We start from the raw sequence: 24587 nt of genomic DNA on the forward strand, positions 1-24587 counted from the left end.
GAGTGTTTTTCCTTGACAGGGATTGTGATGATACAAGGGAGTTTTACTCCCATTTTGGATGGTTTAAGATACAAGTATAATTATAAGTTAAAGTAGAGTTTATGTATGCACAATAGTTGTTTGATGAAATGCCTAAGAGAAGCATGAGTATGAGTAGAGAACCTTAATTTATGCAACATTGCATATTTGCATTTCATGAGTACATTTAACAAAGAATTCTAAGCATGAACCATCCATATGCATATAGTTATATATATGTAATAACTTAAGAAAGAATCATGAAAAGAAAGAATAAAACACTCTAAGAATAAAGAGAAATAATGAATAAACACTAGAGAATAAAAGAAAGAAAAGTGCTAAAGAAGAGAAAAGAATAAGTTGTGCGATGGGGAACCTGTGAGTGATGAGCAGAATATTCCCGCATGTACGCCGCCTTCAGTGAGCAGCCTGAGAAAGAAAAGAAAGAAGTGGTATAGCCCATGAGAGTACATGTGGATGAGGGCTATCTTGAGAGAGAGAATACACTCACGTGGCCAAGGGTTCCGAATCCATGCATCAACCAAGTTTGATCGGCATAGAATAAGAAATAATAAGAAAGCATGAGAAAAGAAAGAAAACAAATGCATAAAAAAAGAAAGCATAATAAGAAAAACAGAAGAGAAGAAAGAGAATGCATTCTTATGCATGACTACATGTGCATTTCATTCATGCATTGTTATCATGACTTCTATCATGATATGAAAGAATAAGAGAGAAAGAAAGAAAAAGAAGAAAAAGGGCAGAGTAAGGAAAGAATTAAAGAGTGGTACACGGGGACAGCGGTTTAGAGGATTTACTTACTGAGCATTTTTGTGCTCACCTCGTTGTTTTCTATGTTTTTGCAGGAAATAGGTGAGGATGCGGTCGGATGGACATCGGCAAGCGGAGAGAAACGGTTACACTGTCCATCATTTTGATAGTTTTTTGTACATGTTATTTTGTACTATGTAAAGAATGTATATATTAAATAAAGAAAACTTTGGGCCCAACTATTTTCCATTAATTATACATTTATTTTTATTAAGTATATTTTATGAGCATATTAGTAGAAAGAAGTCATTACAAACTTCTCTCTCGGATCCTTGGGAAAGTGGCTAGGGACCCTAGGTTCAAATTCCACTCGAGGTGTAGTGCTGAAAACATTACACATCTTTGCTTTGCAGATGATCTCATGAGTTTTTGTAATGGGGACACAATTTCTATTGGGTTAATTAAACAAACTTTGGGAACCTTCAAGGATTGGTCAGGGTTAGAGGCTAACACTAGTAAAAGCAACTTGTTTTGTTCTAGAGTCTCAAAGGAGGAAAAAGAGAATTTTTTGTAGGATGACAATTTTAGAGAAGGAAATATCCTGGTCCGGTATTTGGGTGTCCCTTTTATTAGAACTATGTTGAAGTATGTTGATTGCAAAGTTCTTATTGACAAAATCCTTGCAAGGGTTAATTCTTGGAGAAGTAAGTTTTTGTCTTACGCGGGACGAATCATTCTCATCAAAGCTATCTTGTGGAGCATCCAAGTTTTTTGGTCCTCAATGTTCATCCTTCCCTCAAGAGTGCACAAGGAGATTAAGGCTTCCCTTAGGGCATTCTTATGGTCTGGATCCAATCTGAAGAAACTAAAGCAAAGATTGCTTGGGAAACTGTTTGTGTTCCAAATGAGGAGGGGGGTCTAGGCATTATGAGAACTAAGGAATGGAAAAAGGCAACCATGATGAGGCATATTTGGAACATTGCCAAAATTAATCATTCCTTGGGATGGGTCACTTGGATTAAAACTTATCTTCTTAAGAAAAAAAAGTATTTGGGAAATTCTCATTTCCCGTGATTGTTCTTGGAATTGGAGGAGCATCCTTAAGCTTAGAGGAGAGGCTGGGTTGAGAATCAAGTGTGAGGTCAGTAATGGGAGACATATTCGACTTTGGCGTGATAATTGGCACAATCTTGGCCCGCTTGCCCTCACATATCATCCTCGGATTATTTACGAATCTGGATTATCAAATGATTCTCGAGTTAGTAAGATTTGCAATCGAGGTGAGTGGAAATGGCCAGTGGCAAACTCTTGTGCTTTGTTGGAAATGAAAGGTTGGTTAATTTCAATCCCACTATGAAGGAGGATAGAATTGTTTGGATCTCGTCTATGACCAAGGGTTTCTCTATTAGTTCAACATGGAATGAAATAAGGTTGAGGAAAGCTGAGGTTGATTGGTCCCATTTTGTGTGGTTCCCGAAATCCATTCCAAGACATGCTATGATTCTTTGGATGATTATAAAAGGGAAACTCAACACAAAAGATAAGCTTGAGAGGTATGGCATTTTGCAAAACTCATGTTGTTGTTTTTGTAATTCGTCCCAAGAAACCTTGGATCATCTCTTTTTCTTTTGCCCTTTTTCCAAGTCTATATGGAGTCGAATCCTTGCCATTCGCTCTATGGGCTATGGGGCAGTGCCATGGAATGCTTATATTCATGGCTTATCATTAAATTGGAAGAGAAATAAGCTCAAGTATTTTTTGGCAAAGTAGTGTCTTAATGCCACTATCTATTGGATTTGGAGGGAGGGAAACAATAGGGTATATGGAGGGGAGTGTAAAGATGCACTAACCATCCACAATATCATTAGGTTAGTGGTGAGGGATAAGACCATAGAGCTTAGGAAGATGAAGAGGACTACGAGAAATAAAAGGCTTGCACAAATTTGGGGGTTACCAATGTCTATTTTTTACTGGTGATCATTTTGGGTTTTGTGGTCTTGGTGGTGGTGAGGTCCTAGGACAAATTTGTTATTGAGGCTTTTTGTGGTGAAGGTTTTTGTCGAGCACTTGGAGGGCTATGAAAGTAAGGGTGTTTTCTTTGGCTCTTAAGAGTTGGATTGGCCAAGGCAGGCCCTAGGGGAGGTTTCCATGCTTTGGGGAAGAGTGGAAGTTGGTGTAAGGTGGGCGTTGGGTTTCTTTAGTTTTGTTCCTAACCCACGGTTTTGGGTCCTAACCCAGGGGATTGTCTTGAGGTAGGTTGGCTGCCTTTTATAGGCCTTTTGTACATTTTTTTCTTTTTCTTATGAAAGCTTACTTATCCAAAAAAAAAAAAAAAAAAAGTCAAATCTTTGACCTTGAAATGGTCATAGATCTAGCTATTTTCCGGCCATGGATTTGTGATCCATGGCCATTTCCAGCTTTGCCGGCGCATGGCTAGTCATATATGGCCAGTTGTGCGCCATTCTGTCGACTATCGGATGTTGTCGGTGGTGGTGGTTGGCTACCGGCCGTGGCTTGAGGTGGGTGGAGGTGCTTTTGCTACAAATTAAAGTTTTATATGGTTGGGGTATTTTAGCAAAATTTCAAATATAAGGGGTTTAGAGAAATGATTCAAAAAATAAAAATAAATAAATACTATTATATTAATATTTAAAAAGGGGGACAATTTAATAATCTATACAATATATCCACTCATTTATCCTCCCAACCAAACATATTATTCACTAATTTATTCGAACCAACTACATATATTTTATAAACATTCACAATAATCTTTAAGGTGATCTTTCTTTCCGTTAATATAATATACTTCTATAATAAAACATTATATGATCTATACTCTCCATAAGAGTTAAGACATTTTATCTTCTTCATCTACAAATTCTCTGATCAACTAAAGAACATTTACTTTTTCATAGCGTTTTAAAATTCGACCCAGCCCAGCCCAACTGGTTAAACTAGTTGAACCGAGACCTGAGGCTTTCATCGGGCCGGATTACCTATTTCACTATTCACCGAAAATCCTAAAAATTGAGGTGATGATCGACGAACAATTGAAGGCCAGGACATTGAGGTTTTTGAAGAGAAAGTGTCGATGAGTGTAATGGTGGCAACATAGTTGATTTTCGGTAAGTGAATCAGACTCAAAATTGAAAAAAATAGGTGACAGCAACAACCAGCTTTTGTCAACGATTGTCAAGGCTAACGGGGGTGGGGTGAGGTGAGTTTTGGTCGAAAGACTGAGGAGAGTATTTTCGTAGTGATGGAGAGGGCTGTCGACGTTGACATTAGTGAGATTTGACCTAAAATGTCGACGCCAACGTTGGTAAGATCGGACTAAAATCGGATACTGGATAGATTTTTTGAGGAATGAACTCAAGAGATGATTGTGATTGCATTTATTGTGTCACCGTCGCCAACCAATTGACCGCCTATTTGTATTTGAAATGTGTTTGCTAAATTTCAAACCTAGAAGGACTTAATTATAATTTTTAGAAGTGCATTTGCTAAATTTTAAAATTTATCACTCGATTTGACTAACTGGTCAAACCCGAGACCCAACAACTTTGTCAGGTTTCACCCCCGGTTGGTTATTAAAACATTACTTTTTCGCCTATGACAATATACCCCACAAAATTTCAATCATATTTATATGCTCTAAACATCTAAAAACAAAATCAACTATTAATTTACTATATTGAAAACATGGTTAAATAAACAGGCTACCGAAAGGACAAATTAAAAAATTAAAGAAAAACATATATCCTCTAAGCATCTTTAAAAATTTGGGATGGTACTACAATTATTGGTCAACATTGGATTGGAATATCTATTGGATTGGCATTTTACTACCGTGCTCCTCAAAAAGCAAAAAAAGAATAGAAAAATAAACAGGTGAAATTATGAATATTGCTCTAGGAAGCTATGATCCTAGCATTAATCGTTCCAAGACTCAAAATTGATAACAATCAGATAATTTACAAACAAAGATGAAGGCTCGTCAAAAACTAAAGATGTAGAACATGAAAATTTGTTGAACCATATCATCATCATCATCATCATCATCATCATCGATATTTCCAAGACTGAGAAATGAAAAGCCAACCTGCAAAATAAAAAATAAACATCAAAGTATAATCAAAGCATGGCTGTTACTGAGAATATCCAGGGCACTAAACAAAAGGATTCCAGTAATTGACAGTGGACTTTGGCATCAAGGTGACAAACAACAGGGAGTATAATATCTCGCTAACCTGAATATAGCAAACTACTATAGTCAGGTAAATTATGGGATAGAAAAAATTTAAGTACATGGCCCCAAGAATTGTTGAAGACCGGAACTAAGTTTTAGGGTTATAAATGAAAATTCTTAACTGGTATAGTCTAAGCAGAGCATTCTGAAATATGGTCAACCAACATGATGTATGCTAAAACGGAATGCCTAAGCAACAAGGACCGCAAACCACGCAGCTTTGACATTGTAAGTTATTCAGCATGCATCAGAACTTACTTGTCAGATATAATTATTGCTGTACTGGAGATTAAACAGCATGTTCCTACGAGTCTCTGAACCCATTCGAAACTGAAACTTTCCAGCCAGGGCCGTAACCTTCTCATCACTTTCATGGTCGATTTCTCGTACGCATCGCCTTCTGACCTTTTTCAGAGTGTCTTTTGAAGGTGAAAATCCAGCAGTTACCTGCCAAACAGATATACATGATTTTAAATTCTGTAGACCCAATCCAAATGATAGAAACACACACAACACCGGCTTACCATGTCATCAATCACAGCGAGAGCAGCTTTCTGATCTCGGTTGATAAGATGAGCATCAACAAGCAAAGAATATGACATTGCGTTGGGTTTAACACCCAAACTTATTAAGTGCTCAAACACCCTTGAAGCTTCAAATGTCTGCCACAGGAGAAGGACGTGAATTTTCTATTCAATACTCAGCATATTAATCTGAAAATTGATATGTTAATTCCATGTGCATGCAATGCAAAGTAATAGATGACAATGCATGTGGCCCAATTTCTACAAAGAGCATGCATGTGGACTTTCAATAGATATTATGCCATTTAATCGACCCCAACACTAAACATCATGGAATTTTATCATGACAGTAGAAAATATTTTAAAATATAAATATAATTATATTTTAAAATTTTATATAATATAAAATATCTTGGGAGAGTAGGGGGGAATAGCTTCTCAATGCATTGCCACAAGTCCACAATAGGTGTGCACACAATTGTACTGGAGGATGCACATTTGAGATCACATGTGTATATATTTGTGCATGTCAAAGTTAAGAGTTAGAGTGAGCAAAAAGGCCCAAAGCATATGCACCTTCTTGAGCTTCCCAAATGCATACATTAGAGCATTGTATGAATGAATATCCGGAGTCAACCCAAAAGAAGAACCAATTGCCTCGAAAGTTTGGTAGGCACGGTCAAGGTCCCAAATATTAGCACAACCTAAAATTATACAATTTAGAGCAGTAACAGATTTGTAAGGAGGATCTGCATTGCTCAAATTCTCAAGCTGAAAATACACCTGGAAAAATTTTAACAATGCAAAGTTAGCAACAAGCTGCAATACAATAAATGAATGAAAATTCAGCTACCACTACATCATTAATACAAATCAGAAGCATACTCTCTTCAAGAGAAATATAATACAAGCCACTAATTACTACAAATATATCAATCCCACAGTTCAAGAGCACTATTATAACAGATCTTAACAAAATGTAAGGGAAAAAAGTAACGGCAGAAGAAATAGCAACCATCAGTCTCTTTTCTTGGGTAACTGCAAATTTTATTCTATATCTACATTTTTTCTCATTTAAATTATTGTTATGCTTGAACCTGATATGCAGACCTAAAGAAGGAAAAAAGATAATATATGATGTCCACCATGTGTGAAACTTGATGCTTGGAAGAACAAAAAACCATTGCCCAAATACACATACATAACTTTAATAACCAAGAATGAAAAAGAAGCAAAATAATAATAACATTAAATAAAAATATTAAAGTTTGATGCATGTGGTCAATATTTTGATTTCGATTCAGAAATATTGTGATTATGATGAATCTTAACTAATTGGTGATTCCCCATAAGATGGACATATGATAACAATCTGATTCAAGATCTAAAAGTATTTTAAGCAATACCGCGTCCAATGTCTCAAAACCCTTCTTGGCGCAGGCAACGACCAGTGGATATAAAGAGGTAAATGGCGAGAAAAGTTCCTCCTCTACGTATTTGTTGAAATTCCCATAGGCAGTCTCAAATTCATGCAAGGTACTAAAAGCCCTTTGAAGATCACCCAATAATGCATGAACATAGATTTTTCCAAGATAAGATTCAGGGTTAGGGGCCTTCTTTTGACGCAAAGAGCGACGTAGGATAGCCCATGATGCATCCAATAGCGCTTGACTATAGGTCCTTCCTGCAGTTCCAAGCACTGACACAACCAATCCTTCATCTACAGAAAGAAAAACAGGGGGCCGTGCATTCTCACCCCGAGCTATCCACTTGGCCATAAATTCCAAGGCATAAAATGCTAAACTACCGTTATCTTCTTGAATTGCAACTTCTGCAATATAATTACACATGATCCAGGTTGGACAGAGTGCTTTGTTTTGATCCATTGTCTGACAACACCCATAGGAATAAAGTCACTTTTAAATAAATAATAAGTAAAGACTGGACCTTCTTTAATGGAATTATTTAAGTACCAAGGAAATCAGTCATGTACCTTGCACTTCTCAATAATGGATACCAGTGTATCCAGCCTGCCCTTGGTAACGCAGCTTCGCACACATCCACTAAACACTTTCATAGACAACAAGTATCCAGATTTCAAGGCCATATCTATGAATTTCAAAGCAGTGTCAATCTGGTCTGTTAAAAATAGCATGCCAATAACTAAGTCATATGACTCATCATCAGGCAGAGATTCTTTCCCAGTTTGCAGCATCCTGATTACAATAAAACAAAGGTTGATCCATCAAAATTGAGCATACATTTGAACATTACATGTAGTAGACTGATTCAAACACTGAAACCAAAACCTAGAAAATTCCTGTAATGACACAATCAGTTACGTAATTAAACACACGGTGAAATGGCAATATAAAATCCTTTACATCAGATCAAACCAGGAATAGGTCGATGCCTCTAGTAAACCAAAGTTATCGTTTAATAGCAATTTTGCTTCAATCTAAACTATACAAAACAAAAAATGAAGATTTAGTTGCGATCCAAAATAGACATTTCGATCTTTATCCATGGATCCCCTACTTATTCAATTGGAAGTATGGACCCAATTCAAAAACATTATGTTTCGCAATTTCAGAATCCAAACTTTTATTTCAAATTGTGACCCTTGGATGTAAATCACAAGAATGGATATTCTTCCTCGAATTTTTCATACCCTTCTTCAGACCAAAAACTATCCCATCCATAGAGTTAAGGTACAACATATAAAATCAAATCAAATCATGCAAACAGAGATTAAAAATTCCACAGAAAATTCACTTGCATAACAAGTCATTCTGAAGCTTGAAATTATATTGTTTTCTACAATTTATGATTTTAATTTTACCATCCAAGAGAAGGACTTTCAGGACAGATTTACATCAAGCACAATCACTACATCACACTACCCCAGGGCTCCAGTAATTTTTACTACTTCCAGGTTCCTTTTTCCTTTATTTATTAAATTTTTTTAGTCAAAGTAGTTTATTTTCCACAGCCCTACGTCATGTTTCAGCCTACAACAGCAAAGTAGTTTATTTTCTCCCTACCCAATATCATATTTCAGCCTACTACTGCTGTAAATAATCTTATCACATAGACACAGGTAAAACATAATCTTCACCCTACATACCAACGAACAATACTATAAATGAACGCTAACATGAATACGCGTGTAAAATGCATAAATGAGGGTAAAAAGGGATTCCAAAAGGTAGTATTTGTCGGCAAAATTCCCTTTTGAATCGAAATAACAACAGTTTTAAATTCCGTTTCTCAAGGACTCATTCTTACATTCTTATCTAAACTTTTCCTATACAAAAGAGAGCAAACACGCACACACAAAAAAAAAAAAAAATGAAAACTACTAAAATACTACAAGTAAATTTGTACTGATATGGGAGAGGATTTGCATGATATCTTATCGAAATTAATTTTACGGATTGTAATTCTGTGATCAAGGAAAAAAAATTAGTGATTCCTTTATCCTCTGGCTTTGGAAACAGATGCTCTCACTCTATTAAACTCAATTAAACAAGGGAAATAAGTATTTACATCAAACTCATTACTGCAAAAGCCTTATAAACCAGTAATTAAATTCAAATGCAATTCATATATTTAAACGTATCAATCAAAACGCAGTAAGACAAACAACATAAGCTAACCGTTGGAGCAACTTCTGAGCAGCCTCGGTCTCTCTGGCCCGGTACATAGCTTTCAAGACCAAATTAAACGACGCCGTGTTAGGCAGAATAGCATAATCCTCCATCTGGGCCACTAAATCAAGCAAATCACCAGCACTGGCACCGATCATCAAGTTAGCCCTCAAGTAATGATTATACAGATTAACATCCGGCTTATTCGGCTTCCCATTCTTGTCTAAGTTCCGAATCCAAAACTCAAATAGTTGCTTCATATCTGACCATTTTTGACTCGTCATCCAGTAACCAAAAACATTCATCAAAGCCTGCACATCAAGTGTTTGAGATAATGCCTGAATGCGTGGGCCGGACGGGTTCTGAAGGAGAGCTAAAGGGATCAAGGACTGAGTGTCTGATGCCGAGTCGGTAACCGGTCTACGCCAGTTTTCGTTGATAACCGGGCTACGCCAGTTTTCGTTGTAAAGTGGGCTACCAGTGGCTGGGTTTGGCGGGAGAGAAGATGTCTCAGCAGACTCGGCGAGGTGGGGTTCTTGGGAAAGGAAAGTGAAGGTAGAGATAGAGATGGATTTGAGTTTGAGATTGGGGTTTAGGGTTTTAGAGAGAAGGCTTTTGGTTCGCATGAAGATCGACATTTGAGATGCCATTCATCCAAGTCGAAGTGAAGAGTTTAGTTAGGGTTTTGTGTCGTTGGAATTTTTAGTTAAGAATAAAGATCCATCAGTAAACTCACCTCATCTCGTTCAGTGCGAGAGCCGAGAATGAGGTGAATGGTATTTTCGAAATTATCGGAAAACGAAGTTCTGGCTCGTGAAAATACGGGGAACTGTCGATCTTTTCAGCCCAGTGGGCTGACGATTTCGAGGGTTCAATCCAGCCCAATTTCAACCCAACCCACAAGCTAGACACTGAATGTCCTTGATTTTCTTTGTTTTAAAATAAATTTAGGGTCAATTATCTCGTAAATTCAATCGATACTTTGATGTATAGGTGGGAATTTGGCCCGGTCCTGGGGAGGATTAGTCCTATAAGGACTGGTCCTAAGACTGGACCAGGCCCAAGAGAAGAGGGATCGAGGCCTAGACCCGGTCTTTCAATATTTGGGTCCAGTCCTTGAGGGCTCAGGCCCGGGATCGACTGGGCCCGAGCCTCTACTTTGATGATTGGAATTAGGCATTACGAAATTATTATTCGGGCTTATATTATAGGGAGAGTCCATTGGAAAGGTAATTCTTGTACGTAAAAGGGTATTCTTATAAATAAAGAAATAATGGTCAAATAATAGTGTTAGTTAATAATTATTTGTAGTTTTAGAATACCCAAAATAAAGATAACATGTGGGCATTGGCTGTATAAAAGGGCCCGTACAGCTTTTCGCTTAAGCAAAGGGATAAACAACATATGCCTAGCCGACTTATATAATATAATAATAATTAATCCACAATTAATTACGGATTAGCACGTGTTTAGGTGTCCTAAAACATTGTATTGCCAAATGTGATCTGCCTATTTGAACTTTGAAGCCACCGCCATTAAGGTGCTTTTCAGTTTCACCAACTTAAGACAAAATGCTGTAACTTTAATGAATACTCAAGAGTGGGTCTCTTATTACTGCCCAAATTATTACTCTCCATCACTTTATTTTTTATTTTATATTATCTTATCCAAGCAATTATCTGGGCTGTTCCCTTAATCTATACTTATCTAAACTCTCACTTTCTTGAGGAATCATAAAGAAATCTGGAGAGTTTGCTGCTACATTTTGGTAGCTTTGATTAGGGTATTTTTTACAAATAAATTCACAAAAACCTAACACCTCGTTTTGTACCCAAACCACAATCCCAAAAGTAAGATACAAATTAAAGAGAATACCTTAATTTTAGCCAAAAATACCCCAAAGATGTATCATTAATAAATAAAATACTTACAGTTTCATCCCTAAGGTTTGAGATATGTTATCTTGTTCCGGTTTTATGGGATATGAACATTCTTATTAGATATAGTGGACATCAATTTTTTTTTTTTTTAAAATTTTATGACCAGGGGTTTTTTAGGACCCTAAAACTATCGGTCAGATAATAACTCTAATGACTACCCTTATTAACAATCTATGAAAGACTCGAACTTAAAACCTCTTAAGTGATGTCAATGTTATTGGCTTAATTTCTTAACTCCTTAAAGAGTAAATATGATTATATTGACGGAATATAAACTTTGAAAACCCCTTGAACAGTGTTAAGAAATTAGGTCAATAACACTATGTTAGTCATATGACAAGATTAAAGTGATTGTATTCTATAATAGTGAGGCAAAGTGCCACAAACCTCAAACCTAAGAATGAAATAAATATCCCGTGAATCAACTAAGCCAATCAAAATAACAAATTAATCTCTTTTAAAGCCCTGGTGAGAAGATGGCAAATTTGGTTTTGATAAACTCAAAATTTATAAAGGGTGGAGGTTCCATTCATTAAAAAAAGACAAATGTCAAAAGAGAGATAAGAGAAGAGAAGGCACCTTTATTCTTTACCTTTGTGCATTTGTGGTCCAGGGATTCTGTTTCCCAGTAGGAATTTCAAGACCCCTCAATGATCAAATAAAGTGAAGCTAAAAAGGAACCACAGAATTTGCCTACAATACTTCCAAGTTCTTTCTATTGCCTTTTGGCTCTACCTTACCTAATCTTATTCTTGGCAACCCTCTTTTACATTTTACAAAATGGTATTTTTATATTATGTTTCTTCTTTCATTATAAATAATTATAACCTCAGTCCTCTCCCTTTAATCTTCTTCAGCTCTGGCCTAGATTCTCCTTTTCAACTTTAGAAGTTTCTTCTTTATTTATTCCTGTTTCCAGTCTATTTTACTACTTTCGCTTTACCCTTTTGGTTAATGGGTAATTGAATATAGATGAATCATAAATTTGGAATCAAGAATAAGAAATGTACACATATATTTTGTTTATGAATATAAACATTAACTTAATGAAGTTGACATATATTTAGCCTGTTAAAGTGAAGACCTAAAAACGACATCATTTTGATACTTAAGTGAAAAGCAGAGTTTTGGGACAAAATAAGCTGAACATCATGACCATCCAAACTGTTCAGATCCAACGGTTGAGGCTTGTCAAAAGGGTAAACGGTATAAAAGAGAGATGAATAGTTATTTGCACAGATAAGTTGTAGGTTTTTCTCTTGTAATCGTCTTCTCTATTCTGATTTATTAGATAATCGAACCATGGTAAATCTTGTGTTCTTGTGTTGTTGGTTTGTGCGAATCTTTGTGTTTGATTGATCTGGTGTTTAGTTTATGTTTATTGACTGGTTATAACACAGCCATTATTAAAAAGGTCACAATCTTCCTCATCATAAGCCAGCAATTTTAAGTTAATTGCTTTTATTTACAGCACGCTTTGCCCATTTGTAGAGTCTCGAAAACCTGTAATAGAAGATTTATACAAACAACTGATGAAAATTTCCTCAATGCCTCATAGCAAAAGCATAATAAAACTGTTTTTGTGGGAAGATACAATCCCTTGTTTTCAAAAACAGCTTTTAAAAAACAGATATATATACAGTGTAGAGAGAGAGAGAGAGAGAGGGCTATGAGTGAAAATTATTATGGTCTGCCTGACGGTGGGGTTTGATGCCTTTAAGCACAATTACAAGTGGGTTGAACAAATCATTCTACCTGGAAGGCTGAGCAAATCATTCTACCTGGAAGGCTGGAACCCAAATTCTGAGTCATTATTATTGAATCAGCTGTGCCAGAACAGAGCAAATAGAATTCTTTATTCTGAAATTTTGTTACTGTTAATTGAGGAACAAAATTTCAACTATATGAATTAGGATTTTGCTGTTAGGCTTTGATGTTGCAAAAACTCGGAACAATTAGAGATATTCAGTCGATCACGACAAAATTATGTAAGATGTATGCGTAATTAAGAATAACCAGCTAGAAAATGATTGGTGAATCCGTAATACAAGAACACAAGAGATTTTTAAAATGGTTTGACAAATTATAACCAAACCTACATCTACTGTTATACTATTTGCTTATCTTTGTTGTATACACAAATTGATTATAAGGAAAAAACACGTAATAATAAGTTAAGACTTTCTCTAAGTGATTTCTTGTGCTTGTGTGAATAACTGATCCGTTAAAACGGAGGTGATATCCCCTTTTTATATACATCGTCTAAAAGTGGTTGAGGGTTGATATTACGAAGTGGATTACACGTATAATCCTCCGTAATCCGGATCATGGTTATCAAATCGTGTATCGTATCGTGTATCGAAAACCTAATTTTTTGAATCGTGTATCGCGTATCGTATTATATCGTAAGATATGCTTTTTTCAAAAAAATTAATAAAATAATCAAAAAAATTTAAAAATTAATATAATCCCCAAGATTAATTAAAGAATTTTGTGGTATTATTGAATTTAAATTACGGTATTACATAATCAAAATTAATCACAAAATTCCAAGATCAATGTCAATATCTATATCTCCACTTATATTATTATTATCATGTAAAATGGGCAATATATATTCCTCTTCACTTTCTCCATGCAAAATAGGTAAATTTGGACAGGTTTTAGTGAATCGGGTTGGGTGACCTAGTTTCGACCCGAATTTTTTTTGGACCTTTGGCCCAAATTAATAAAGCCGTATCGATTTATATCGATATTTTTAAGGATATGAACGGATACGTATCGTATCGTAGGATACATATCAACATATCGAATAGTTTAGGATACACTCTCTGATACGTATCGTTGACGATCTGTATCGAATCGTATCGTATGATACATATCGGGTATCATAGGATACTAACAACCATGATCCGGATATGAGTCAATCCCTACCCATACTTAAGTATGAATAGCAATGCTTAATACTGATGAGTTTGTTGAAAAAGTCATGTGCTATAAGAGCAACACATGGGATGATTCTGACCACTAAATCTCGGTATGATATCTAGACAGGTGGCACGAATATGACAGTCGAAAAATCATCCCAGACATGTTTGTTTAATTTATAGGCACCCCCTCCTGTACAAGTGCATTTAATAAAAAGCTGGTTTATGAATTATTATGTTCCAAGGCTCTCATATGGTGGAGGTAATACCAGTTAATTACGCTAGATTATTTTTTCTCATGGACATAACATTGTCAAGACGTAAATGGATGATCAAACATAGAGTATGTATTGTCAGTTGTGCAATGTAGATGAGAAAATAAGGTAATATATTACAATTGTAATTTGACTAGTAGCTGCCTTTGCAATTATGTATTGGTTGTATTGTTCAAATCAAATCATGTCAAAACCATATTATTGATTTTTAAGTCATTTATGGCTCATATTTTAGCATTTGGGTATTATCCAAATGGGTGAAGTTACGAAAAATGTTTCAGAAAGAGTGTCAAAACCAAAAAAGGTTAAGCTAGAAACTTCCCAAGAAATCTTGAACCTAACCTAGCTGGTTCAACAAGATGGGTAGTACTACTACTATTCATTGAATTTAGGTGTATTTTCATTCTTTTGTATACGAATAAGATGAGTACATTAGTACAATGAAGATTAGAATTCGTTGAGATGTGAACTCATCTAAAGGGTTGATGAGATTGGGGTCAAAAATTGCATGCTGCAGAGGGTAAGCTGGTGGCTGCTGATGCATTGCAAAAACAATATTTTTGGAAGTAAATTTGATGAAGATGAGGAACGAAACTGGAAAATAAAAATAGAGAGAGAATACCAACCTGTAAAACATGGAAGATGATTGAAAATTGAGGCACCAAGATGAGATTCTGATATTCCAAAAGGAAAGCTGAAAAAAAGAAAAGAAAAGAAAGGACAACTACAGTGACAGCACATTAAGAATAGATATCAAAGGAGTGTTCATGAATGGTAGGGCCCTTTTGCTTTACAAAACCAGGTTTAAACTTAACCCAACGTGGTTTAAGTTTTGATCCTGCACATTAGTTTATGACCGTTTGTAAGAAAGAACAGAAAATACATAAAACATAAAAGACACAATCTGTCAAATACATGGCAAAGCTTTTTAGCCTTGCCCTATTTCCCAGAACACTCTCTCCCTTACCCTTTTATAAACAACATTAAAAAAATATCAGAAAAAAATATTAATTATAATAATCTCTTTGTACTAATAAATAATGAACAGTGTGTTACATAATAAAAAGGCTACTGCTACAGATACAGACACCCACCATTATCACCCACCGTCTATCTCTAATACTTGTCTAGAAATCTCCATCTCCCCACATCACTCTCTCTCTCTCTCTCACTCTCATACTCTACTATCTTTCATTTCAAGTTTTCTCTCTCTCTCTCTCTCTCACTCTCATACTCTACTATCTTTCATTTCAAGTTTTCAACTTCAACAACCTCTCTTAAAGAGTGTTTTGATTTTCTATATTCCCCCCACCCACAATCTTGCATTAATCATGGCTGCTATAGTGTATTTAGTGCTTTTCTTTGCCATGACCGGCCATTCAAGTAAGCTTCTTGATTTTTTATTCTGTCTCTCTTGTTCTTTTCTTACCAGCTTTGTTTAATAATCTTAACTCTAGATATCTGATACGAGGTTTCTCTGTGTTTCCCTCTTTGATCTCTGGTGCTTGTCTTCTTTTCTTTTGATGGTTTTTAACAATTATCCGGACAAAAATCCTACTTTTTAATTCCATTAGAAAGGAAAACAAGCTTCTTCTTTTTTTTTTTTTTTTTTAATTAAATTTCTGTGAAGTAACTGTGGTTGTTTCTGCTTTTGTTTCAGGTGCCCTTTATTGTTTATGTAAAGATGGGGTAGGTGATTCAGCTCTTCAGAAGGCTATAGATTATGCTTGTGGAGCTGGAGCTGATTGCACTCCAATCATCCAAAATGGTGTTTGTTACAATCCCAACACAGTGAAAGATCACTGCAACTATGCTGTTAACAGTTATTTCCAGAAGAAGGGTCAAACTACTGGCAGCTGTGATTTTGCAGGCGCTGCCGCAACTAGTGCCAACCCCCCTTCCAGTAAGACCCTTTTTCAAAACCCTCCATCTTTCTATATCTTTTACCTTCTATTCTCTACTCACTCTTCTTCTTCATCCTTGTGTCTTTGTAATCTCCAGATGTTGCATCCACCTGTGTTTACCCTTCAACTGCCAGGTATGGTCTCAGCTTTTTGCTTGTTTCTGTGATTTTAAAATCATTTATCACTTTCTGTGAATTTGTTCTGTGGCTGGATTCCTCCTCCTTTGGATTACTTTTTAGCTCATCGGTGGATCTCCTTTTCTTCATCCCATCTCAATTTTTTTTCTCTTCCCTTTTGATGGATGAATCTACACTGATGAGCTTTCAGTGTCAAGAATCTAATTCCCAACTCTAATGATTGAGTTTTTTCTTAAGGGTTTTCTTTTTTGTTAGGTACATAAGTTTTGTATTTTTCAAATTATTTGTGGTCATCATCCACATAGCAGATTCTAACTGGGAAATGAGTTTTGTTTGCATAAGCAAAATCAGTGATTTCAGATAAAAATCTTGATGTTAGTAAGAAAATGTTGATTAGATCTAATATCTGTTTTAATTTCTTAATCGTATAAAGTCAGTGGTTTGCATCATGTTGACAGCTGTGAGCTGTATTGATGTTGATATTTCATTAGTTCTTTGTCTCCTTTCTCACTAAAGATTTTGATTCCCAGATCTCTCTATCTTGGCTTGACATCTGTTATTCCATCTCAGTACTATAATAGTACACTTAATTTAATTTATTTTTTGGGGTTTGGCTCTCTGTTTTTACCCAGCAGCACAGGGACAGGAAATGGCTCCACACCAACCACAACTCCATCCACAACTCCCACCACCACAACTCCTACCACAACAACTCCTACCACAACGCCAACAACATCAACCACACCTTCAACTACAACAGGCACTCCCAATGTGTTTGGGGGCACCACTGGGTCTCTTGGCCCGACAGGGAGTGGCATCACCGACTCTAGTGCCGGGCCTCGCTTTTCAACAACCACTCACTTCTTTTTCTCAATGGCTGTGGCTTCATCACTAGCATTGCTATGGGGTTGAATTTAGTATAGTAAAGTAAAGAGGAAGTGAAGTGGGGTTTGATGTGAGTACCAGATTTAGCCACGAATGGATGGGTAGACATGTCATTTCACAATGGTCTAGAGGCAAAACCCCACTAGGGTTTTTTTCTTTTCTTTTTTTTTTTTTTTTTTGTTTTTTTCCTATGTGAAAAAGATGGGGAATTGGATTCCTTTCGGGTGATATATATGACTGCTATTTGCGGCAGAACCTGATCTTTTCTTTTTTAGATTTTTCCTTCTGTATATCTAGGGAGAGGCAGTATTTATTAATATTTTTTCTAATTTTGTTTAATGGAATCGGTAATCACTCCCAGACTATTTAATTGTTGCCCATGTCCATCAATCCATTTTCTTACTAATTTACTTTTCTTTTGGGTTATTTCTACCAACCTAATTTGGGTAGTTTGTTAAATGGTGAGTGAGAATCATTTATTCATTTGATGGACCAAGTATTTTGTCAGAAATTTAAAGGAGAATAATTCAGGGATTGCAGAACTTGAATGAATTATGAATGAAGTTAGTCATTACAAATGCATGGAGCTTATGGAGAGATTATGACTTGTGAACCAGCCACCTACCAACCATTCGGTTATTAGCATTAAAAAACTTTCAAACCATTAATCAAAGCATATTGGGTGGGGGGAGCTTGTGTCAAACTTCTAATCAAGGCAATATTTGATTAATTCGACATCGATGATCCATTTAATAACATTAGTGCTTTTAGATAGCCAAAATTCCATTTCCTAATCACCAACACACTTTAGCATTTGATAATTTGTCATCCATGATTAGATTTACTTCCCCATAATTATCACGAAAAAATACTAAAAGATCTCAAGATACTTGATATCATATTGATGTAATCTAAATTATCTAATCCTAACAACAACATGACCTTATTCTCTAGACAGGGACCGTGGTTCCCATTTACACATCTCAACCCAATGACATGCGGCCTATTAAATTGAACCATCGAAACATAAATGTCTAAGGAACATGGCAGACCTAAGAAATTCATAAAAGGACAAGTTAGAGAAACAGGTGAAGGTACTTGGAAGTATGCCGAGCTCCAACAACTGACGCACTCGTTTGTTCAAACAAATGAAAGTCAAACTGCATACCAGCAGAGTTAAACATTCGTGTTGGATAAGGATGACAATTGTATGCGTGCAGAACTATTTTGGTGATTCAAGTCAACAACTAAGGGGTCATTCAGTGGACCTAGAACAATCTAGACTGACAAGGAATCTTTTGACAAGTCCATTTCACTTTACATGTGTAAGGAATTGAATTATTGACTGGCACAGCTTTAACCATAAAACAGAATAGGATGAAAATTTCAACTTTACAGGATCCAAAATGCACCTATTCTACAGCAGGTCGGTGATTTTAAATTATATTACTTCATACATACAGCGAACAATCTAAATAAAATCGGTGAGATAAGAGAATAGACCTTCAATGCTGAGAAACACATTGAACTTCTATGTTGCAATTTTCTCTAATGAATTCCAATATCAACTTCGCAACTGAACTTGGCCTTTCCACATGAGGAAGGTGACCACAGTCTGGTATTTGGCGTATAATTGCATTCGGCAATTCACAGTGCAATCTCTGCATATATTATTCCAAGGGGCACACAAGTTAACAATTTTAAGCATCCAGCTTTACTAGGAGATGGTCACAAAAGTAGAAAGATTCGGCTCTAGGACAGAGAGTAATTTATGAAGAGAATATTGAACACTATTAAGTTCCTCCGAAATTGTTACAATAATAGAAATCACTTTTTCTGAAGTGGACTTTATATCTACAAAGTAAAAGCTATCAGTTTTAATGCTTACAACTCCAAGCTTGTTGCTAATGATCTGATCATCCTCACCCCATATGATAAGTGTCTTCTGCTTCACCTGTGCAACATAGTTTTAAGTAGCATGAGAAAGAGAACTGATATCTCAGGGTATTTATTTAGAAAGTTGGACTTTCCTGAAAAAAAGAAAAGCAACACCACAGCATTGTGGCTGCTGATTAAGAAACTTCTGAAAAAATTTAAAACAGTTTTCTTCCAGCATGATACTAAGGAATAATCATGATTAGAAGAGTATGTCAGTAATATGTGCACTGACTCCAAAATTTTTTTTGCATACACCCTTTCTCTGGGAAAAAGAATTCATATTTTTCAAATTTTGCATTGCCAGGTTGAAGATAACATGATTCAGTTTTAAAATGTAGGAGGCCTCTATACAGTAACGCGTCACCAGATACCCACCTAAGTAAAGATTTCCTTGTCAGCGGTTGACACAGAAAAACAGTTCCTATAAAGTTTTCAAATAAAAATCACATCTCCATGGTGTTCCCATTTCAATTCACACAGAGAATTTATAGAACATATATTTTCAGCAACAGGCAAGTGAATATAATGAACTTTTTTAAATTTATTCCCTTCTTTTAGCTCTCCTCTCTCTTCTTATTTATCATTAGCATTACTTCTGTTGTAGGAGCTGTGAAAAACAAAAAATGAGGAGAAGCTGCATAAATACGATAGGCAGGATCCAAAGCTCAATGTCTCAGTGCATTCATGCAGTTATGCACCAACAATTTATATTGGCACAATAAATGGGTTGTTCATCCATTCTAGAATCTAGTATAAGAATTAGACTCTTTTTATATGCAAGATGGAGGATATCTACAGCTTGTTCTCTTAAATGGAAAAGCGATTTGGACAAACCTGGTCTATCTGAGCACTGACACTATAACCACCACTAATCATAAAATTTACAGTGGCATCTTCCCACCAAGGATATAGACAATGCAAACGGCCCACCTGGATAAGGTTACAAGAATAAAGTTGGAGTTAGAACCAATTTCACCCCTGCAAAATCCTTCAAAATTCTGGATCATAATAAGGCCAGTGCCACAATAGTATGTTCAGTAATAATGACAGAAACACTTACATTTGTCCAATCTTTGCTGGTATCTAATGATATACCATTGAAAGCCAAAAAGTTCACATACAAGCGTAGAGGAATGCTCTTCAACAAAAGTACCTGACTCAGAAAAGTGATCATGGTTACAGCAATAATGTGTAAGATAACCCCCAGCCCAGCAGCACATATTAATAGCACGTTCTCTCTCTCAAACAGACACAAAAGTTTGTGCAGATAGGTTTGTAAAGCAAAAGGGGTAAGTTGCTGCTAAACTGATCCTGGAAATTTGTGAAATATATTCCATACTCAGAGGCAGCTCAATTCATCTATTACCATCAGCATGACTTATTGCATAGCCATTGACTTTAGCTCCATGTTTGTTATGGAATGTGATCATAAAGAATTAAAATTTAAAATCAATGTATTGTGCTAAAAAATTTTACAGTGATTTACTAAATGAACATTTCCCTTTTACAGGCTAAATGCAGATCAGTGAAAAAACTTTGACAAAAGGAATTTAAAACATTGCATCAAAACATATTTTTGCACAGAATGTGGGTTGTTCCAAAATTACGTGTTTCCCTATTCCTAGAGGATTTTTGTGCTGCTGATGGATGTGGGAAGCTATGGTTTTATGGAGATGTTCTGTATTGGCAGTATTTTGGGTGGTTAGGATGGAAAGGAACAGAACAATCTTTGAGGACTCCATAGAAGAAGAAATCAGACTTTTGTCAGACATTATTTGAATGCTGGCATCCTTATGGGTTTCTGTTACTAAAGAATTCCAGGATTGTTCTTTTTTCTTCATTATGGAAAATGGAAGGCGGTACTCACTAATAGTGGGTCTGGATCAACTATAGAAAATATAGCATATGAAATATTTGTTCCACCAACTTGTAAATCATCTTTGATGAACCGCTAGTTCATATTACTATTTTGTATACTCTTTTTGATAGAAAAATAATTATTTTGTTTCCTATTAAAAGAAAAAGATTTTTGTAAAATGACAATAATTTCAAGCGCACTTGATTTTAATACTAGATACATCAATATCATCTCACAGGAAGGTAACCAAGACATGCTACTTAGAATTCCAAACAACTGTAAAATAAAATAATGCTTATTAAGCCTAACCCTCATCACTTGAAAACAAAAATCCTAGTATGATATAGCTTGTAAAGAAGAAGCTGGAGAGCTCAAAAATAGAAGAAAAACTGAGAAAAAAAGAAAAAAGAAAAATAGCTTCCTCCGGCTCTCTCATACAATGATTTATCCAAAGATTATGTTAATTTGGGTTAAATCCCTTAAACAATCTCTTAGATGAACCTGCATCTCACAATGTATTTAAGATTTTTAAGCCAGCTGAATAAGCAGCAGTTTCAAGTAATAACAAGGTGATAATTTCCCTAAACTCTAGGCCACCCAAAAGTTTTAGCTAAAGTCAACAATATTTTTAAAGAACTATAAATATCTTACTAATGAAAGAAGAGAACCAAAGTAAAATCCTAAAGCCTGTTGTTTCTAAAATCTTCACAATACAGTTGACATTTCATGACAAAAGATTTCTTTATAAATATACACACACACCAAAATAAAAATCTATATTAATTGATTCTGATTCAAGGTTTGTATTCATCAAGAAGAAGAATTACCCCAGCGTAAGCTACTGCTCTTGGTAACTTTGAAAGGTTTCCAGTTCCTTCAGCATATACACTTGCATCAATCAAAACCAGGTTTTCCACCTGAAAGAGATGAGGCAGAAAGAAAAAAAAGAAAAAAAAAAAAAAAATCAGATGCACTAATTTAGCAAGTTCAATCAAAATATAACTAGTAAATTCTCCAATGTTGAATTATAATGCATAATCTTAGGCTCAATTCATAAAATACTTACAGCTTCTGGATGGTTGACTGCAAAGTCAATTGCAACAGCAGCACCAAGACTTGGTCCAACCAATATCATGGGCCTTCTGATGTAAGACTTCCATAGCTATATGATATCAAACATATACATTTTGGTTTCAGCATTATGCAAAGAAAATGGTTATGGTAACTGCAGACAGGGTTAGCTTTTTCATGCCAATACTAGCTAATATGCTAAAATATCCTGCAATTTTATTGATTGATTCTTGAAGTGGTAATTTGATAACAATGGTAAACAATATCAATACTACATGACAGATCACCAAAAAGTAGACCACAATATGCATAAGTGACAAGAAAATAACATCTTATAGAGTCATTACAAGTCATACTTTTGCTTTGTGTCATAATAAAAGCTTCCAACATTTACTGAAGTTGGACAAAAATCTCTTCCATTCAAAATCCAGGAGATGACCTTGAGGCAGTGAAAATTACCTGATAGAAATGCTCGCGCTTGGAGGTCACATCACATGATGGAATTCTTTCTAACAAGCACAAAAACGAAGAAAAAAGAAAAACTTTATTACTGAAACAAAAGGAGAACCAGAGAATTTCAAATTACCAACTCACTTAAATTTTCAGAAGATAAGAAAATATAAGACAAACCTAAATCAGAGAAACCCCACCCAAGAATATCAATAGCCCAAGTCTCCAAGCCCGCCTCCTCAAGTAATGGATAGGTATATCTCCATTCTAAACAAGAACTGAATAATAAGATGTAATGAATTCTACCGACATTAGTTTAAAATTTTTCTATAAACAATGGTGTCTCTTGCATATGTGGAACCTGTCAAAGCCATGAAGGAGAACCACTGGATTTGTTGTGCTTTGTATCATTGGCTTCACAAGACTACTCATGATACTACTCTCTGAGAAGCTGACCTACATTGCCCACAGGCTCAGAATGAATGGGACAAACACAGAGATTGCATTTTTGAAAAATTAAAGTAGAATAAAATTGGAACTGCAGCTTATGACTTCAAAATGAATATAACGCGATGTAGAGCTTCTCAATCTTGACAGGAAATGACCATTCTACAAGTCAATACAATTCCACATATAAAGTTTTTAGATTACTAATATTGAATGTGTTCACATTCTTGGAATTAGCCAGCCAATAAGTGTCAAGCATCTAGGTAAGCTTCACACTAAAAATCTCCTTAGATGAAAATATTACAGGCCAAAATCAGCATTTTGTCAAGACCTCACCTTTATCAGGCAGATTCTTCTTTTGTTTGGCACATGCAAGTCAGAAATATAACTTTAAGATCCAATTTAATATTATTTTCACAATAACCCATATTGAACCCGCTTAGTGAACTCAACTTTAGAAATGAGGTTCCGACCAAATTCTAAAAGCCTGGGGAAGCAATAAATTTCGCCTGATTGGTGGCCTGAAGAATGGAATCGCAAATCTTGTGTAAACAAATCAAAGCCTTGATCATGCAATGCACCTATCCCTCAAGGATTCTAAAATCATCAATGAATACAAGGATTTAGAACTGGTTCTAGTTAAGGGTAACATGAACTAAAATAATTAAAGCCTATAGCACACAATTCAATAAAAATCACATGCAGAGGAAACAGACTTTATATGATTAATCGATGTCATGGATTCTATTCCTCAACTTTCTAAGCCAACTATCAGCTAAAATTATAACCATAAAGAGACTGTGTTGAACTTTTGCAACAGTCCCAAGAGTAGACAATTTGATTGTATTTCACATACTCTGATTAAATATAAGTTTGGAATTTGCATTGCGTGATATAAACAATAAATTAAAAGCAGAAATTAACTAGAGGAAGCAAAAAATTGTAACTTGTACGGGAAGCCTCTCGATTCTAGCGGCCAGCTTACGAGCGAAGGGGTCTTTGATGTTTTCAACTTCTTTTGGTAGAAACGAAGGAAACTTCTCTGCCATCACTTTGAAGCGAGTAAAAATTCCGCACTTGGAGGCTAACGGTGCAGGGCTGGCTGTGAGGGCGAGCATCTTTGTTACCAACCGCAGCTCTCTTGAGAGATTTAACTGATACGTTCACTTGTGTGGTGCCGCTGGACCTGGGAGTGGATACTGTGCGTTTGGCTGATGTCTGTCTGCGTTACGCGACCTCGACGCGCGTGTTTTAAATGTTTTTATTTTTTAAATTTTTGTGTAGTGTTGCCTCCCGCCATGCTATCCATCCATCCGGCTCAATTGCTAAACCCGTTGATCCCAAATTAATGCTTTATGCTTTTGTTCGTTGATGACTGTGCCCATACGCTCGCCCGAACTCCATAGCTGTCTTTTTTTTTTTTTTTTTTTTTAACTTGACGTTCCAACTAGTGAACGTGGTGAAATAAATCACGATATTATTATAATATGGGATTCTAAATTTTGAATTCAAAAGATTAAAAGAAGAAGGTGAACCTCTT

At 35.7% G+C, this 24587-nt stretch overlaps 3 protein-coding genes across 4 annotated transcripts; 1 reads left to right on the forward strand and 2 right to left on the reverse strand.

The window, feature by feature from the left end:
• Nucleotides 1-4535: 4535 nt before the first annotated feature.
• Nucleotides 4536-9989, reverse strand: LOC116123587 (pentatricopeptide repeat-containing protein At1g26460, mitochondrial-like). Its single transcript, XM_031409334.1, has 7 exons — nt 9225-9989; nt 7559-7781; nt 6972-7454; nt 6142-6348; nt 5566-5703; nt 5300-5488; nt 4536-4894 (listed from the first exon to the last, which is right to left on the reverse strand). The coding sequence occupies exons 1-6, from the start codon at nt 9863-9865 to the stop codon at nt 5303-5305; spliced, it is 1878 nt and encodes a 625-aa protein (XP_031265194.1). The 5' UTR covers nt 9866-9989; the 3' UTR covers nt 4536-4894; nt 5300-5302.
• Nucleotides 9990-15567: 5578 nt separating this feature from the next.
• LOC116123530 (PLASMODESMATA CALLOSE-BINDING PROTEIN 3-like) lies at nt 15568-17655 on the forward strand. Of its 2 annotated transcripts, none has more exons than XM_031409289.1 (4): nt 15568-15740; nt 16018-16260; nt 16359-16395; nt 17031-17655. In XM_031409289.1, the coding sequence occupies exons 1-4, from the start codon at nt 15689-15691 to the stop codon at nt 17308-17310; spliced, it is 612 nt and encodes a 203-aa protein (XP_031265149.1). In that variant the 5' UTR covers nt 15568-15688; the 3' UTR covers nt 17311-17655. The 2 variants fall into 2 exon arrangements, with proteins under 2 accessions (XP_031265149.1, XP_031265150.1); XM_031409290.1 differs by having other exon boundaries at nt 17034-17655.
• A 1003-nt stretch (nt 17656-18658) lies between these two features.
• Nucleotides 18659-24345, reverse strand: LOC116123531 (uncharacterized hydrolase YugF). The gene is made up of 10 exons (XM_031409292.1): nt 23995-24345; nt 22962-23056; nt 22781-22878; nt 22610-22659; nt 22146-22241; nt 21907-21996; nt 20282-20374; nt 20056-20151; nt 19172-19237; nt 18659-18944 (listed from the first exon to the last, which is right to left on the reverse strand). Exons 1-10 carry the CDS (start codon nt 24163-24165, stop codon nt 18789-18791), a joined length of 1011 nt encoding a protein of 336 aa, XP_031265152.1. The 5' UTR covers nt 24166-24345; the 3' UTR covers nt 18659-18788.
• Between the last annotated feature and the right edge of the window lie 242 nt (nt 24346-24587).

Source organism: Pistacia vera, unplaced genomic scaffold (assembly GCF_008641045.1).
Source record: "Pistacia vera cultivar Batoury unplaced genomic scaffold, PisVer_v2 Contig143, whole genome shotgun sequence".
NCBI classification, from domain to species: Eukaryota; Viridiplantae; Streptophyta; class Magnoliopsida; order Sapindales; family Anacardiaceae; genus Pistacia; species Pistacia vera.

Excerpts from the sequence above, each read along its gene's own strand:
- LOC116123531 (XM_031409292.1), bottom strand. The coding sequence starts at position 24,165 with ATGCTCGCCCTCACAGCCAGCCCTGCACCGTTAGCCTCCAAGTGCGGA. Across the intron at positions 22,879-22,961 it reads CTCCTTCATGGCTTTGACAG|TTCTTGTTTAGAATGGAGAT; the intron begins GTTCCACATATG and ends CTTATTATTCAG. Across the intron at positions 22,660-22,780 it reads GTGGGGTTTCTCTGATTTAG|AAAGAATTCCATCATGTGAT; the intron begins GTTTGTCTTATA and ends TGTGCTTGTTAG.
- LOC116123587 (XM_031409334.1), bottom strand. The coding sequence starts at position 9,865 with ATGGCATCTCAAATGTCGATCTTCATGCGAACCAAAAGCCTTCTCTCT. Across the intron at positions 7,782-9,224 it reads GCTCAGAAGTTGCTCCAACG|GATGCTGCAAACTGGGAAAG; the intron begins GTTAGCTTATGT and ends TATTGTAATCAG. Across the intron at positions 5,489-5,565 it reads TCGCTGTGATTGATGACATG|GTAACTGCTGGATTTTCACC; the intron begins GTAAGCCGGTGT and ends TCTGTTTGGCAG.
- LOC116123530 (XM_031409289.1), top strand. The coding sequence starts at position 15,689 with ATGGCTGCTATAGTGTATTTAGTGCTTTTCTTTGCCATGACCGGCCAT. Across the intron at positions 15,741-16,017 it reads TGCCATGACCGGCCATTCAA|GTGCCCTTTATTGTTTATGT; the intron begins GTAAGCTTCTTG and ends CTTTTGTTTCAG. Across the intron at positions 16,396-17,030 it reads GTTTACCCTTCAACTGCCAG|CAGCACAGGGACAGGAAATG; the intron begins GTATGGTCTCAG and ends GTTTTTACCCAG.